Raw genomic sequence first — 15,665 nt, forward strand, 5'->3', positions numbered from 1 at the left:
TATACATTTCCAAATATCTAATAACAATATAACCACATTTTAACCTATCTCATTCCTTTGATCATAATTTGATAATGAGGAATCTAGTAGTTCCCACACATATATCATAAATGTTCAAACATATGAATATGGTTTGTACAATACAAAATTTCGATAAATTGTTAATCTCCCACATGCCATTTTGGTTAAAATATTTTTTTCTAACCTTGTGCTCTCAACAATTGCAAGCCAAGCCAATCAACAAATCAAACGATTTCCAAAACAAGCCAACGACCATATTTAGACCACCTAATCAATTTCAAAACCAAGCCATACATTTGATCCATCCATCATGCTATTCCAAACCATATAAAATAAACAATTATTCAAAGTTTACCGTTATCTCAAAAAGATACCACATATGGCAATAGTTTAAAAGGAATGATTACATCAATAAATTCACATATTCATCAAATAACAAAAAGTTTTAAAAATAGAAATATTACATCATTAAAATCATAAAATCAAACCTAAAAGAGGAAGTAGATACATACCACTTGTGTGTGTTTAGTTTTTAGTTTGTCAAAAGTTCATTTGCTAAAAGTTCATTTAACAAAAGTCAGTTGTTGTAATGAAATTTATGTTTGGATATATCTTTTCAAAAGTCAATTTAGTAAATTAAAAATTATTTGGATTAATGATTTTTTGAAATATACTTTTTAATATGCAATAACAAAAAAGGATATTGATTTATGATAATTAATAACTTTTGTTATACAAATATAATATATTAGAAATTAGAAATGTTTAAAAATTGTGAAAAAAAATTTTAACATCAATTTTAAGATGTTAAATAATAAGAATAAAAAATATATAATTTAATATTGAAAAAATTATGTAATAAATAGTTTAACATTCATTAATATGGAATAATTACATGAGTAACAGTTCAATATATAATATATAATTTGATCTCTAATAGAATCGCAAACCCTATTCATCTCTTTATCAGAAGTCATGTTTAAAATTACACTTGAAATTGATGATGGAAATGCATGCTCGTTATTATCATCATGAGTGTTAGTCATATTTTCATCTTCAAAACACCTAAAGTCAGAATCAGTTGTAACTTTTCTTTTAATAAAAGTATGTATAGCCATTATTGCACCAACTATACAATCTTGCATCACAAATGGATAATTAAGCATGTGTGGTAAGATTGTGAATCTATTTTTCCAAACCCCAAGAGTCCTTTTAATCTTGGTCCTCAAACTTGAATGATAATAATTAAAAACCTCATTATTGTTTGCAAATCCAAATGAATGCCTGAAATTTATGAGTAATACCTATGAGATCTGTAATGACCTAAATATCCAAGTGACGTTAGATAGCCAACGTTCACCAAATAATACTTGTAACATCTTGAATTTGAATCCTTAGTTAATTAGCGAGATAATTAGGTTTAATTTGTTAAATGAAGTCAGTAAGTGGTTAAAGAGGGCTAAAGATTAATGTGGTGTGTAGTTATAGAGAGTTAACAGATGTTTTGAGTTGTGACTTCAGCCTTAGGATAAAGGCTAAAGTAAAGCCGAGCTACCTAAACATTAAAAAGTGGGAAAAATAAAGTGGAATGGCTCGGTGTCATATGTCACGGTGCACGAGCCATTAGAACATGAAATTCACCTCTCTGTAACACATGTCATAATGCACAGTACATTTTTTGCAAAAATATTTTGTGAATAGACTCAAAAATCAAAAGAGAAAGAAGGAGAAAATGAGGAGCATGAGAGCTCTACTAGGGTTTTAATTTCAAGAAGATTGAAGGTGTTTCTAAGCCATCTAACCCTAAGAGTAAGTCTTTTAACCTCTTCCTCTTTCTTTCCAATCCATTTTTTTTTCAAAGTTTATGGTTAGGGTTTGTAAGTAAGAGATAATTTTTGTAACATCCTAATTTTTAAGTATCAACGAAATTGTGGAATTTAGGTTTTATTGAGGATAAAAAAATAATAATAATAGAAATTTATATTATTTGAGGTTATTCGAAAATAATAATATGATTAGACATTTAATTATAAATTAAAAATTTAGGTTTAAAATCACATAAGAAATGTTTAATTAAGATATAATTTTAAAATTTAGAATATATGAATAATTTTGTGTGTGTGTGTGAGTAACAAAAAAAAAAGAGATGTGGAAGGCTTTTTTTAGATCCCACATCGATTAGATATGGGAAGAGAATATGTCTCCTCATGCATAAAAAGGAGAGTATACATGCATCAAGAAACAAGAAGGGCTGAGATGCAATTTGAAAAAAATTACAACTAATAGCTCAAGAGTTTGAATAATTAAATTTAAACTTATAGTCTTTTTTTAATATAATTGTGGGACCTAAAATTTTATTTTTATATTATTTTACCCCATCTCTCTCTCTCCCTCTCACGTTACTCGATCCAAGGATATTATTTTCTTATTTCTTTAGGTATGCTCTAATTTTTCTGTTTAGATTAATATTTAAAAAATTATTTAATTACAAAATTAATTTCATAGTTATTTCATAAATAATATTAGCTTTCTAATGGTATGATTATTTTATAGAGTAGAGCAAATATTTTGATTAGAATTTTTCTATAGGATAGTTAATCTAATGATATGATATATTAAAAATACAGGTTAAAGTTTTTAGAGATATAATAAATATTATAAAATATTTCCTTAAGGTTAAAACTCATATTTAAGAATTTTTGAGTTAGACTCTAGATCTATGTGGTTGAAGTAATGTTGAATCTGAGATGTAAGGATGAACCTCTGATTATTAAATATTTATTTAAGTATGAATAGGTATTTTTAAGGCTATAGAATGGTGATTTGAGGTTTTAGGGTAATTCTTAAATTTTTAATTTATTTTTGGACAAATGTTTAGAATATAAATGGATGAAATTGTGATACTAGAAGTGATTTGAGACTTAAATATAGTCTATTAGGGTGGGAGAATTTTAGAGAAAAATTTGAAAAGTTAAATGAGGCATAAACCTTAAATTAGTGTTAATATGAATCCTAGGCCTAAGACTTTCTAACTTTTTAAATTATATTTATTTTTTAATTTTAATGTAAAATTAATATATAGTATTATGAAATAATTATATAGATTGTATTGATAAAGAGAGTGGTGAAAGAACAGTTGTGAAGAGAAACTTATTGTTCAAGACACAAGGTAACCATTATTAATGTGTTGTGATAGGTGTGTATGTGATTGGTTATATGTTATTTTGTTGTTTGAAAAAATTATGAATTATTAAAAATAAATACTGTTATATACTTGCTTGGAATTATTGCCAAATTGGTTAAAAATTTATTTTTTTATTATGATGAAATATTATTATTCGGTTATATTTTTGTTTGGATATTTAAATGATGCATGACTTGTCAGGATATTTTAATATATGGTATTATAAAAAATTTCTATTTAGTTAATTATTACCATGTGGTAAACCCTCATTGGACCCAATAAGTGGTGTGTAACTTGGTCCAATTCACCTTTGGTTAGGTGATCTAGCGTCCAAGCATGGTAAAAGGAGGATATAAGGTGTAGTCATGCAATTAAATACTTGTTTGGTTTGTTTGAAAATATTGTTTGATTAAATGTTTTTATGCACTCACTTAACAATCGCATGATTAGTTATACTCATATGCATCATTACATATCAATTTTTGGTTACTGAGACTTTTAAGTCTCATTCCCCGTGGTTAATATTTTTACAGGAATAAGTTCAGCCGAGAAAGCACCAGAGGCATAACTTTGATGTATGAAATACCATCTTTTATGTTACCTCTTATTTTTGAATTATGTAATGTATCCAGTGCCAACTTAGGACATATCTTATTTTGTGGAACATATAGACTCTAATCCTTTTTATTAATTGTATTTATATGACCAAGAGGATCATATCTGTCTCTATTGATTCTTGACTTGATTTGAATATCATACCATGAGGATCTTGTTTGTCTCTTATGGTTCTAATTACTTTTTGGGATATTAATAACATAACCAAATTTATTTGGAAGCATTGAGTATTAAGTAAAAAGGTATTCATAATATGAACAAGTATACATCCTATAATTATATTTCGTGAAGGATAAGTGTTGGATTATGGTGAATGTTATGCAGACCTAGTTCAGGTATTGTTGAACCAGTATTCTTTAGGAAGTGTTAGTACTTAGTAGTTAAATAAGACTTGTGGTATATTGTCTTGGATGTATGCTTGGTTCACATAACAACATTAAAAATTTGTATTTATGAATTGTTTGAAATTCTGCCACCTAGGATAGGCTTTTGCACCAAATGCTAATTTCAAAAATTATTATTTTCTTTGATATGAATTGTTTTACATTGTTTTTTGTTAGATAAAATTTTATTATAAATATATTTTTAATTATCACAATAGAGCTTATTCATTATATTAAATTCTTTCTACTATGATAGGCTATTTGTAAAATATTTAATTTATATGATAAACTCTTTTCTACCATAGTAGAGTTTTGAAAAAAAGTTTTGTTATTTATTATCATGGTAGAAATTTTTTTACTAGGATAAGGGTTCAATGATGTAAAATGATTTATTGAACTAATAATTTGTGAAAAATTGGTTTGAAAATTTTAGGGTGTTACAATTTTTAATCCATATAGGTTATGAGTCCGAACCCATTGACTCAAATGAAGTTAATGAGAGTTGTTTGAGGCATTTAAATTTGAGGATAGGGGGTTTACACATTTTGGTAGTTATGGTTGCATTAATGGCCAAAAATGCCATTTATTATGGTTATTAGACTTGGTTGGGAAGCTAGTAATGATAAGTTGATATTTAGTGAAGCTATTGTAAGCTACAAGAAGTTAATATACCTAATGGGTAAGCCTAAATGTGAGAAATAATGGCAATGTGTGCTTTAGAAATGAAAAGGAAGAGTTGGAGTGTGTTTTCAATAATGTTAATTAAGTTTGGGCTTGATTAATTATAAATTAATCATCTAGGCACCACATTTGGCTTGGAAAGCAAGCTTTGAGGCATATATTGAGGAAAAAATCTTTGATTTTTTAAAAATTTAAGGTAACCAAGATAAACTTATATTGGGTAGTTGTTTGTTAATTAAATTATAATGTGAAAATGAATTTATTTGCATGTATGATTGGATTTATGATGGAGAATATGACATGAATCATATGAGTTTTATCAAATCTAAAATAGGCTATAATTGCAAAGTGAACTTTGAGTATTTTCACCTTACGAATTATGTTGAAATGAGGAGTTGTTAAGGTTATATGATGATTTTGATATGAAAAACATGAAGTATAAGTGATATTATGATTGCAATAGTGTGAATGTGATGATTGAGTAAAGTGGAGAATGTTAGTGAAAATAATATTGATTCTCACTTGGGTAATGTAATATTGTAAGCCCAATGTGTTAATATTGAGTAAATAAAATTGTAAAATGAGTGAATATTATACATTACATGATTATTTGACAAGAGTTCGCCTAGGGAGAAGAGTAAAAAATTTATATGGTATTAATGGCCGCCTTTCGATGCATAAAGGTTAGCCTTGTCCCATTGTTTGTTGAGGGACTGTCTCATAGTTTGTCAAGAGACTAGAACTTAACTATCTCCACCTATTTATCGAGAAGATTAACTTAAGGTATACGACACTCTAAAGATTTGAGAGTGGGAGAAGATGATGTCTGAGAGTGAGTGCTATGATCTTTAACTAGGTCACACCTCACAATTGGTGAATTGGGATAGTCCAGTCACACGGATGAAGCCTTAATTGATATTATAACCCACAATTTTAGTTGAAAGATATAAGGAGGATATAAGGAGGAATTGATCATGCATATGTATATATTCAACATGTCACGTGGTTAATAAATTTGTTGCAAGTTGTGATAGTGAATGTGCCATTGTCACATTGTTGTTTATATTGTGACAATGTGCATCGGGGTTGTAAATTGAGTTATTGTCACATGTTTATTTGTATTATGGCAATGTATCATATGATTTTGAAATGCAAAATATGAAAATGAGTAAATTATGAAATTACAACTTGTGTTATGTGTAATCTTATATTTTTTTAGTATTCAACTCTCTTTTTTGTGTGCTTGAATCAATTAATATACAATTGTGTAAAATAGGTATATCTTGGTTATTGAGTATGGTTATACTCACCTCTTTCTTTCAATATTTTACAGGATGTAGCTTTGATATAGAAAGAAAAAAAAAGTTCTAGAGGCTTAAAAATCTAGGATTCCTATTGTAAAGCCTCCTAACTATATTTAATTTTGTGTAGTAGTTAGAATATTATCAATTATGATGCATTTTATTTATACTTGTACTATGTTATTACTTAAAATCTTGAGATATGTTCTAGGCCCTAGGATGTTACATGTAAGTTGTTAAAATATTAATAGGGCCAAAATATTAATACAAGTATTGGAATGTTGATTTGATCATAATTATGCACATTGATTATAAAATGCAATGCTAAAATCCTCCATTTTGTTTTTGGGGTTAAAGGGATTGAGGAATGAAAATTTGTTATTATAGAGTTTATGTACATGTGGTGTGTTATATAGATAGTCTTAAAATTTTTTAAGTGTATTCCGTTAGGAATTGTTTTTGGCACATGTAAGGGGTTTTGAACACCCTTGAGTTGTGAAAAATATGAAAAGTTGCTAAAATGTGTATGTGCATTTATCTTCCTTGTGTGGCATAATGCAGAAGTAAAACTTGTGCCATTAGCTTGTTTATAAAATTATCTTTTTGTATGCACCTAGATCACCTCATTCAAACGTCAAATAGACAAATGGGGCATACGAAAAATTAGCCTGAGTTACTATCAAATGGCAACAGAATTGCTGTCTGATGCATGCAACATGCCTCGACTCATGGCGCTTGCACTATGATGCATGGCACAGAGAAGGACAGCTGTGGTGCATGTACATATGCCACTGTGCATTGCTCTGTTTTTCATTCTTTAATATTTTTCAATTGATTTTGAGTCCTTTTTACTCCAATGAGGTATCCCATTCTTTTAAAGTGTTATTTACTCTGATTAAAGGTTTGTTAAATGATGTTTGAGTAATTTAAATTATTAAAAACTTAGAACCTCATTTTTACAAATTATAAAATTGGTAGTCATAATTGGTTTAGCACAATGATTACCTTAATCTTTATGGTTAATTGTAATTAAGAAATGAGACTTTACAACTTGCTATCAAATTTTACAGCTTAGTGAGAGAAATTTTACAATATTTACCTACCAAAAAAATTGAAATTGTGAGAATTAATTTATAAAAACAAATTATTTTAAATTAGATAAATATGAAATAGAGTTAGAAAATCCACATTTTCAATCCACCAAAAAATAGAGTTGAAAAATTCACATTTCAACCTTATCTTAACTCACATTTAAAAAGTCATTTTGCTCACTTAAAAATTACCCAAACAAAATTTAACATCTCAAAAGTTAAAAAGTGGATTTCAAATGCCAAATCTTGATTACCTAAATGCACCCTAAGCCTCAAGGGCTTCTCCATGTGCAATTCTCTTGAAAATTGTTAACCATAGGGATAAGACTCAAAAGTTCTAATAACCAAAATTAATTTATATTAATGTATGCAAACAGTTATACGTGAGCTTGCTCAATGGGAAAAAATAAAACATTCATAATTCAATTACAATTAGATACTCTCTCTATTAAAAAATGTGAGATATTTTTAACCGAATCTTACCCCCAATAAAGTAGTTACTTACTTTCCAACTAACCTTATCTTTTTATATTTACCCCTATTAAACATCCTACAATAAATATAAAGTCATTATCAATAGGGGTACTTTTAGAAAAAAAGGCAATGATCACACCTTGAAAGATTAAAAATGTCTTATATTTTTTAATATCCAACTCTTTAAAAAATATCTTACATTTTTAAACGAAGGGAGTATTATATTGCATGATAAACACCCACCCTTATCTCTCTATAAACTAAGTAGCCAAATACAATCGTAATTGAATGCCTAGTAACTATTAGCCTTTGTAAACCTTGTTTATACCTCAATTCAAAATCATTGACCATAAACAACACAATTAACCTTGATCATTCTTAATTTACACAATTTATCTGAATTATATTTCTAGATTAAATTAGGATTTACACTAATCATTATTTGAAAAAATAAACTTAATATGCCAACAATTGAGAATGTTTTGTTAATATTTAAAAGTTTCGCGTAAATTTTCTTGTGATAAAACAAACAGTGTTAAGATTAAATGACTGAAAATACACTTTATAAAATTAAGAAACTAAAGTAAAATATTATACAAAGTTAAAGGTTTAAAAGTATAATTTAACCATATATATTTTTACACGCTTTGTCAAGATAAAAACAACATTATTTTGAGTTACTTTCTTTGATATAAAATATAAGTATTTTTTCTAGTTAATCTTTGTCCAAAATATAAATATCTTAATATTTGCAGAAAAAAATTTCACTTTATCCTTTGTATTTATTAACTTAAATTATTGTATTTGTAAATTTATGACATTTTTTTCATTCATTATAAATTAAAACTAGAGATAATATTTATATATATACATACTTTTATGATAATAAGAAATTTATTAGTATATAAATTATTTTTGAAAGACGTTTGTATTTTGAATTTGAGGGAATAAAACGATAATCACGACTGGATTGATTTGGTTCAATTAGGTTTGGATTATTAACCCTTGAACCCTGATTACTTGAATGAAGGGTTTGCTTTTAGTACTAGGCCCCTCACATTTTGACCAATAGTTTTGGACGAATTAATATATTAGATTTTGAGTTAAAACAATAATCATGACTGGGTTGATCTGATTTAACCAGGTTTAGATTATTAACCCATGGATTAAAATTGGCAAATAAAAAAAATAAAATAAAAAATTGGATTAGACTTCTAGTACAACCTTAATTGAACCGGATCTGTTTGAACTTTGAAGTTTGAACTTTAATTAGATTAGACCTTAGCTACGGCCTTTAGAAGGCTATACAAATTGGCTGTAGGCACGCGTGATGGGGAGATCATGTAGCTGCGAAGTACATCCTTCCGTATTGCTTATATCTCTTTCATTTCTGTGATTTTAACAAAATCGATCTTCATTTCTGATTTCCTCAATTTTCTTCATTCTTTTCTCTCTTAAACGAACGAAAACCCTTGATGCCACTCCAATACCAGAAAAACGAAATCCAGCTAGTATGCAGGCAATCAATCCTAACGATTTGAAGAAACGCGGGCGGGAGAAACGATCATTGATCATTTGATGGAGTGCGAATTGCAGAGTTTAACCAGATAAAGATCCGAGTTTCTGTGATCGGTGACGAGCTGATGGGTGCTGCGGGCTCCAAGCTCGAGAAAGCCCTTGGCGACCAATTTCCTGAAGGCGAGCGTTACTTTGGTCTTGAGAACTTTGGCAATACATGTTACTGCAACAGCGTTTTGCAGGTCATCAATTGATACTATGTGTGTTTGTTCTGTATCCGAATTATGTTTTCAGTACAATCGTTTTTATTAGAAGCTTTGAATTCCTGCAGTGAGCTAGTGGATTTGCCTATTTATTTTCTATTGGGATATCGATATAATCGATTAATCTTCTGTGAGTTGTGAACTATTGAAAAAAATATATATATATATATATATATTGCAGCTGCATATATTAGTACAGGAAAGTCACTGTGTTGTGACTTTTGGTTCGAGTTGAGCTGTTCGGCTAAATTGCTAAGCTTATGGTTGAGCAAATAATAGTTTTTTTTTTTCACTTATTCATTTTGGTATTTCTGTTGTAGCAGTGGAAGTATTAAATTTTCTCCCGCGCCGTTTCCCCTGTTTGTTATACTTCTGATTTTGTTACATCTGAGTATGCAAGTTGAACTTTGGGAACATGAATGTTTTTTTGTTCCCTATCTTCTTTTGCTTACTGCATTTCATGGAATTAGTTTATTTCCAATGTATTTAACTTAGCTCAATAAATTGCAAAAATAATTATTTGGCTTGCCTGTCAGAGAAGGCACGAGGATACTGATGCTGCCAAGCATCGCTGTCAGTATATTGATATATAATATCAATCATCAATATTTCAATATCAATTTGTTTAATAAAATCTAAAAGTCAAATTATTTACAAGCCATGAATAACACAACTCATTCACCATATTCTATCAAATACCCAGGAAATGTGTTTAATGCAAAATATTCATGAACGTGTTTAACTTGGTCTAAGACTTTTGAGTGGTTATCTTCAGACTGTAAAATTCTGTTTAAATGCCAGAAGTTGTCATGTTAGCTTATTAGTTTTTGCATGTATAATATTGTCTGTCTTGTTAGTAATTTTGTTAAAAAAATCTTCTGATAACATTTCAGGTTTTCTGTAATATTTTCATTGTTGACATTCTATTCTAGCAAATAAGAATAAATGGTGCCTAAATCTGCCTGTTATATTTCAATGCGATAATAATTATGCACAAGAAAAACTATTACCATGTCTAATAATGTATTTATAAAAATGTATTCAACATATTTAGTGATAGTACAGGAAAATGTGTGTTTTATATGTTTCATAGTTTTTATTCTGGGTCTTCACCGCCAAGTCACTTTTGTTCCCCTTTCTGCAGGCACTTTACTTTTGTGTTCCATTTCGTGAACAATTGCTAGAGTATTATGGGACTAATAAAACCACAGGGGATGCGGAAGAAAATCTCTTAACTTGCTTAGCAGACTTATTTTCTCAGGTGATGAATCTAGATTCTGGAAACTGCCTGTGGTCATTTGATTTTTCTTTATATAAAATTGTCACGGGCATGGTATACTTTTAGAGAGTTTGTATTGTCCCCAATAAAGCTATGGTGTGTGAATTGTCTTTCCAAAGAACCTCTTGGTTCCCTAACTTGGCATGATTTTGCTGCCACAATGATCATAAGAAAGAATTGTTATCTTCACTTTTAATGCATTTGAGTGGTTGTCTTCATCTGTCTTAAAATATCAGCTGGTAAGGGTCCTTAAGGTTTTAAAATCACTTCCAGGATTTCCTGCTATGATATGCCTTACGTTAATACAAGCTGTGATGGGTCTTTTGGCTTAACTGAGATATTTTATCATGCTCTTAACGTATGCTATTTTTTTGGGTGTAGATAACTTCCCAGAAGAAGAAAACAGGTGTCATTGCTCCCAAGCGATTTGTGCAGAGGTTAAAAAAGCAGAATGAACTCTTTCGTAGCTATATGCACCAGGTATGTCTTTAATTTGTCCAATTTAAGCTTTCTTTAGAGAAAGTGGTAATTCTAGAATTTTGTAATTCCAATTGAGGAGAAGGATTGTATGCATTGTGTCATTGTACATGCTCTTACATGCTGTCATTGTAAATGTTTTTGTGTTTGTCCATGCTTATGGAAGGATTGTATGAATAGAGTTGTGTCCTTCATATTCTGTTGCTGCTGCCTCTAATAATGGACCCTGACTATAGATTCTATTATCTGTGGTTAAGGTTTCCATAACTCAAAGTTGGGAGGTAATAAATGTTCATTTTGCAGATCATTAGTTGGAATATTATTATTTTGATGCTTCCACTCTTTTTCTTTTAGAAAAGAAGGAAAATAAAGAATAAGAGTATATGATACTCTTTTTTATTTTTACGAGTGCTTGATATATTCTCTTCAAACCTAGCAGTAAAATGGAAAATCACAAAGACTTTATACTTTAGTTCAGAGAATGCAAGTAAAATTCATTATTTAGCTCTTATATGTAATGTTGGCTACATAAATGTTGAACTGTTGTAAATGCATGGTGAGAGTGCTGTTGCTTTGACCAAGTTATACCACATTTGAAGGCTTGCTTTTGCTTCACTGTTGTATATCCTTTACATATTTGGGCATCTCCATGAAGTAAAGTCTCTGTGCAGTCTACCTGAACTGAAACTGTGCATGTTAATTGCTATTTTCATTGACTGTTATGTGTGTGTGTGTGTATGCCTATTGAATTTTCCCCCCTTCAAATTGTTTTTCTGTGAAGTCATACATACCACTTAAAGCATGTGCAGACATCTACTGATGTTGGTCCTACATGCCAAATGATGATTGGGGTTATGGTTCTGCCTTTTATGGAGACTAACGTTTGATGTTTATTTCACATAAATGATTGAGGGAGGTTGTTTTGAGTTATGACAAAATGTACATTCAATGAGGTTTTTTTTCTCCAGTTGATCAGCGAATATCCTTTTCTTCATAATTGTCAGTCTCACTTTTTCTTGCATTATTTGTTTATTCCGTCTGCTTAACTGAATTTAGTGTTGGTTATATTCTCTTTCTCCTTTGTTGTTAGGATGCGCATGAATTCTTGAACTTTTTGTTAAATGAACTTGTGGACATTTTAGAGAAAGAGGCACAGGCTGCAAAAAATGATCAAGATACTTCACCACCTTCTGATCCTGCAAATGCACCTAAGAATGGTCTAGCTAATGGTGCAAAAAAGGAGCCTTTAGTTACGTGGGTCCACAGAAATTTTCAGGTGACCACCTCTACCAATTTTATCTTAGCATGTAGCTTGTAGCAAAACTTGGGAGCATAAATTGCAATTGATGTGTTGGATCAAGCCACATTTTGAGTTATCTTATTCTAGTGGTATTGTGGTGGTGTCGTACTATTTACCAGTTCAAGCTTTTGACATCTATGGATTATCCATTTGCCTTTGACCATTAGTGTTGTGGAAATAAGCATGCTATCCGTTATACCATTCTAGGTCTCTCTTATTCTATGCATGTGTGTGTAGTGGTCTTCCTTGATCGGGAAATCCCTTGCTTCTCTTCAGTTGCCGCCAAATAAGATTTTGTCCTATTTCTGACAAATCTTAATATTATAAACTGATTTGATCAGGGCATACTCACCAATGAGACAAGGTGCTTACGCTGTGAAACAGTGACAGCTAGGGATGAAACGTTTTTTGACTTGAGCCTTGATATTGAGCAGAACAGTTCAATCACAAGCTGTTTGAAAAACTTTAGTTCCACTGAGACTCTGAATGCTGAAGACAAATTTTTCTGTGACAAGTGCTGCAGGTGAATAGCTTTTACTTATATGCCCTATTTTCTTTTTCATAACTTACATGCATAATACTGTTATGACATTGACTGTGAATTGGTTCCTTGAATACTCTGTACTCTGAGGTGGTAAAGGGTCAATCACAGCCATTTTGCTGCTTGTTTGCAAGAATGAAACGAAATCTGTGTGAAGATGGAGCATGAATGTTGAATCACTGCAACTTTGAATTTAGTAGGTTGTGAATTTCATCTCCTTTCAATACAGAATAGACACATTGCTATATGTCATTTAATAATATCAGCAGTAAATATTGTAGCTTTTACCTAAACATAATTTAATACTTTGTGTTTGCTGCAATCTGGTTTATGGCTGTGACTTAGTGTTATGAGAGGATGCAAACCAGGATAGTCTTGTATTTGTTTCCTTCTGGCATCTTAAAGTTATCTGATTGCCCTTTAGGTCAATGGCGTGTAAAATTGTTTTTCACTCCCTTCCATATCTGATACAATTTTATTATGATATTAGTTTGCAAGAAGCTCAGAAGAGGATGAAAATAAAGAAACCGCCTCACATCTTGGTCATCCATCTGAAGCGGTTCAAGTACATTGAACAGCTGGGCCGAAATAAGAAGCTGTCTTACCGGGTTGTCTTCCCTCTTGAGCTCAAGTTGGGTAACACTGTGGAGGATGCAGATATTGAATATTCCCTATTTGCAGTGGTTGTTCATGTTGGCAGTGGGCCTAATCACGGACATTATGTCAGCCTTGTGAAAAGCCATAACCACTGGTTATTTTTTGATGATGAAAATGTCGAGATGATTGACGAGTCTGCTGTGCAGACATTCTTTGGCTCAGCACAGGAATATTCCAGTAACACAGACCATGGGTACATCCTGTTCTATGAGAGTCTTGGCTCTGGAAATGGGAACTAGGCAGAGGAGTTTGACCACTTTTAGGTACTTTGAATCATCTGGACTCTTTTTTCCATCGATTTTCTATGTTCATTATTTTTTTTTTTTGGGAAAAAAAAAGAAAAAGAAAAATTACCTTTACCCCTGCAACCTGTTGGAGAAGCTGTTGTTCTTCATGAGATACGGGTTGTGGGAATGTATACTAAGGTGTTTGGCATGTACAGTGATCAGTGGAAGTATCCCATCCTTTTTTGTTTTCACAATAAGAGGAGAAACTGTAGTACATATGATCTGAACGTCTCACATTCATTGTTGCCAATGTTGTTTTTGGGACAATGTTGTTGCCAGTACTTAATCACACATTGGAATCACAATGTAGTTGGGAATTGGCTATAACTTTCTTGTGATAAAAATTAGACCGGACTGGTTTGTTGAATGAGAAAGTTGATTAACTGGTCTATTTATTATTTATTTCTCAAAGCTGGTCACTTGAAAACTAGTCTTAAAATTAATAAAATTGGTTAAGTAATAGGGAAATTATCAAGAATCAGTTGCGTAGGTCACTTTTTCTTGGGACAGCCTTGAGTTTGTTAATTGTTTGGTTGTCTTCATTGTATACAAGTTGTGATCTTTGTAGTTGGCCTCTTGCTTTGTCATCTTTGATTGCCCCCTCTAGTGAAGAGTGTAAGGTACAGCAAAAGCTATTTTCTGGAAAGTTTGAATGAACGAAGGTTAGCATTTCGGAAAATGAACGAGGAATTATAAAAGCATTTAACTTCAACTTGGGATCATGATTTCAAAAATTTGGTTCCATGTCTGCTTTTTTTTTTTTTTAATGGAAAAGATGTACCGATGTTTCCTGGGATTACATTGGCTGGAGAAATTGGAGGTCAGCCTCCCGTAATGGAATTACAGTACTTGGGCTTTTCTTTTATTTTTTTTTCTTTTAGTGAAATTAATTTCATTTTTACAATTCATGTACATGTGCCAATACAAAGTTCGAACTTTGAACCTTGCCTTCTAGACTTCAAGGAGAGGTGGCGTTGCCATTTAGGCAATTAGCTGTTGGCACTTAGGGGTTGTTTTCATAACTAACAAAAGAGGGACCAGTAAAATTAAAAGCTCATTTACCTAAAACATCTGCCACTTGGACAGCCTCTTTCAAAACATTGCCAAAATAACCAACCCAATCTTCAGACAATGACAAGTCTTTGGCTGGTTTTATTCTCTCTTTACTCTTATATCATAGTAGAGAGATAAGACATGATTATCATATCTCTCTTTCTTTATGATATCGTGTTATTGTAATAGAGAATCAAGAAGTTTATTCATTCTTTACTAATATGCTGTAGTGATCAATGATACATACTAATAGTGTGGAGCCATAAGTAATAATTCTAAATGAGTTTTAGGAAAGATAGTAGAAGGGTAAGGGGTAAATGGAGAAAATGACAAACAGGGATCTATTAATGTGTTATTTATCTCAACTAAGGATAATTAATGTATTATTTACTATTATTTGATTTCAGACAAATATGACATATGATAAACTTCTACTTCTTTGTTACCATGAAACCTAAAATGTCAATGCCCCAAAAAAGCTTTTAACAGGAGCATAAACGAGATGCCTTAATGGTATCCACAAGTAGTAAGTTCCATGAT

General features: G+C 30.8%; 1 protein-coding gene across 3 annotated transcripts; it reads left to right on the forward strand.

Annotated features, from left to right (window-relative positions):
- The first annotated feature begins 8,968 nt into the window (after positions 1–8,968).
- LOC129309575 (ubiquitin carboxyl-terminal hydrolase 4-like) lies at positions 8,969–14,463 on the forward strand. 3 transcript variants are annotated; one of them, XM_054951196.1, is made up of 7 exons: positions 8,969–9,104; positions 9,244–9,510; positions 10,676–10,792; positions 11,192–11,290; positions 12,378–12,563; positions 12,929–13,110; positions 13,619–14,463. In XM_054951196.1, the coding sequence occupies exons 2-7, from the start codon at positions 9,394–9,396 to the stop codon at positions 14,022–14,024; spliced, it is 1,107 nt and encodes a 368-aa protein (XP_054807171.1). In that variant the 5' UTR covers positions 8,969–9,104; positions 9,244–9,393; the 3' UTR covers positions 14,025–14,463. The 3 variants fall into 3 exon arrangements, with proteins under 3 accessions (XP_054807171.1, XP_054807170.1, XP_054807169.1); XM_054951195.1 differs by having other exon boundaries at positions 8,993–9,116; XM_054951194.1 differs by having other exon boundaries at positions 9,041–9,510.
- Positions 14,464–15,665: the final 1,202 nt, after the last annotated feature.

This window comes from Prosopis cineraria, unplaced genomic scaffold, assembly GCF_029017545.1.
Source record: "Prosopis cineraria cultivar Desert tree isolate PC_DT_omini unplaced genomic scaffold, ASM2901754v1 PC4, whole genome shotgun sequence".
Taxonomy (NCBI): domain Eukaryota; kingdom Viridiplantae; phylum Streptophyta; class Magnoliopsida; order Fabales; family Fabaceae; genus Prosopis; species Prosopis cineraria.

What these genes read in the sequence shown, in the direction of transcription:
- LOC129309575 (XM_054951196.1), top strand. Translation starts at nt 9,394, where the DNA reads ATGGGTGCTGCGGGCTCCAAGCTCGAGAAAGCCCTTGGCGACCAATTT. An exon ending in ACTGCAACAGCGTTTTGCAG is followed by an intron (nt 9,511 to 10,675) that starts GTCATCAATTGA and finishes CCCTTTCTGCAG; the next exon opens with GCACTTTACTTTTGTGTTCC. An exon ending in TTCTGTGACAAGTGCTGCAG is followed by an intron (nt 13,111 to 13,618) that starts GTGAATAGCTTT and finishes TTATGATATTAG; the next exon opens with TTTGCAAGAAGCTCAGAAGA.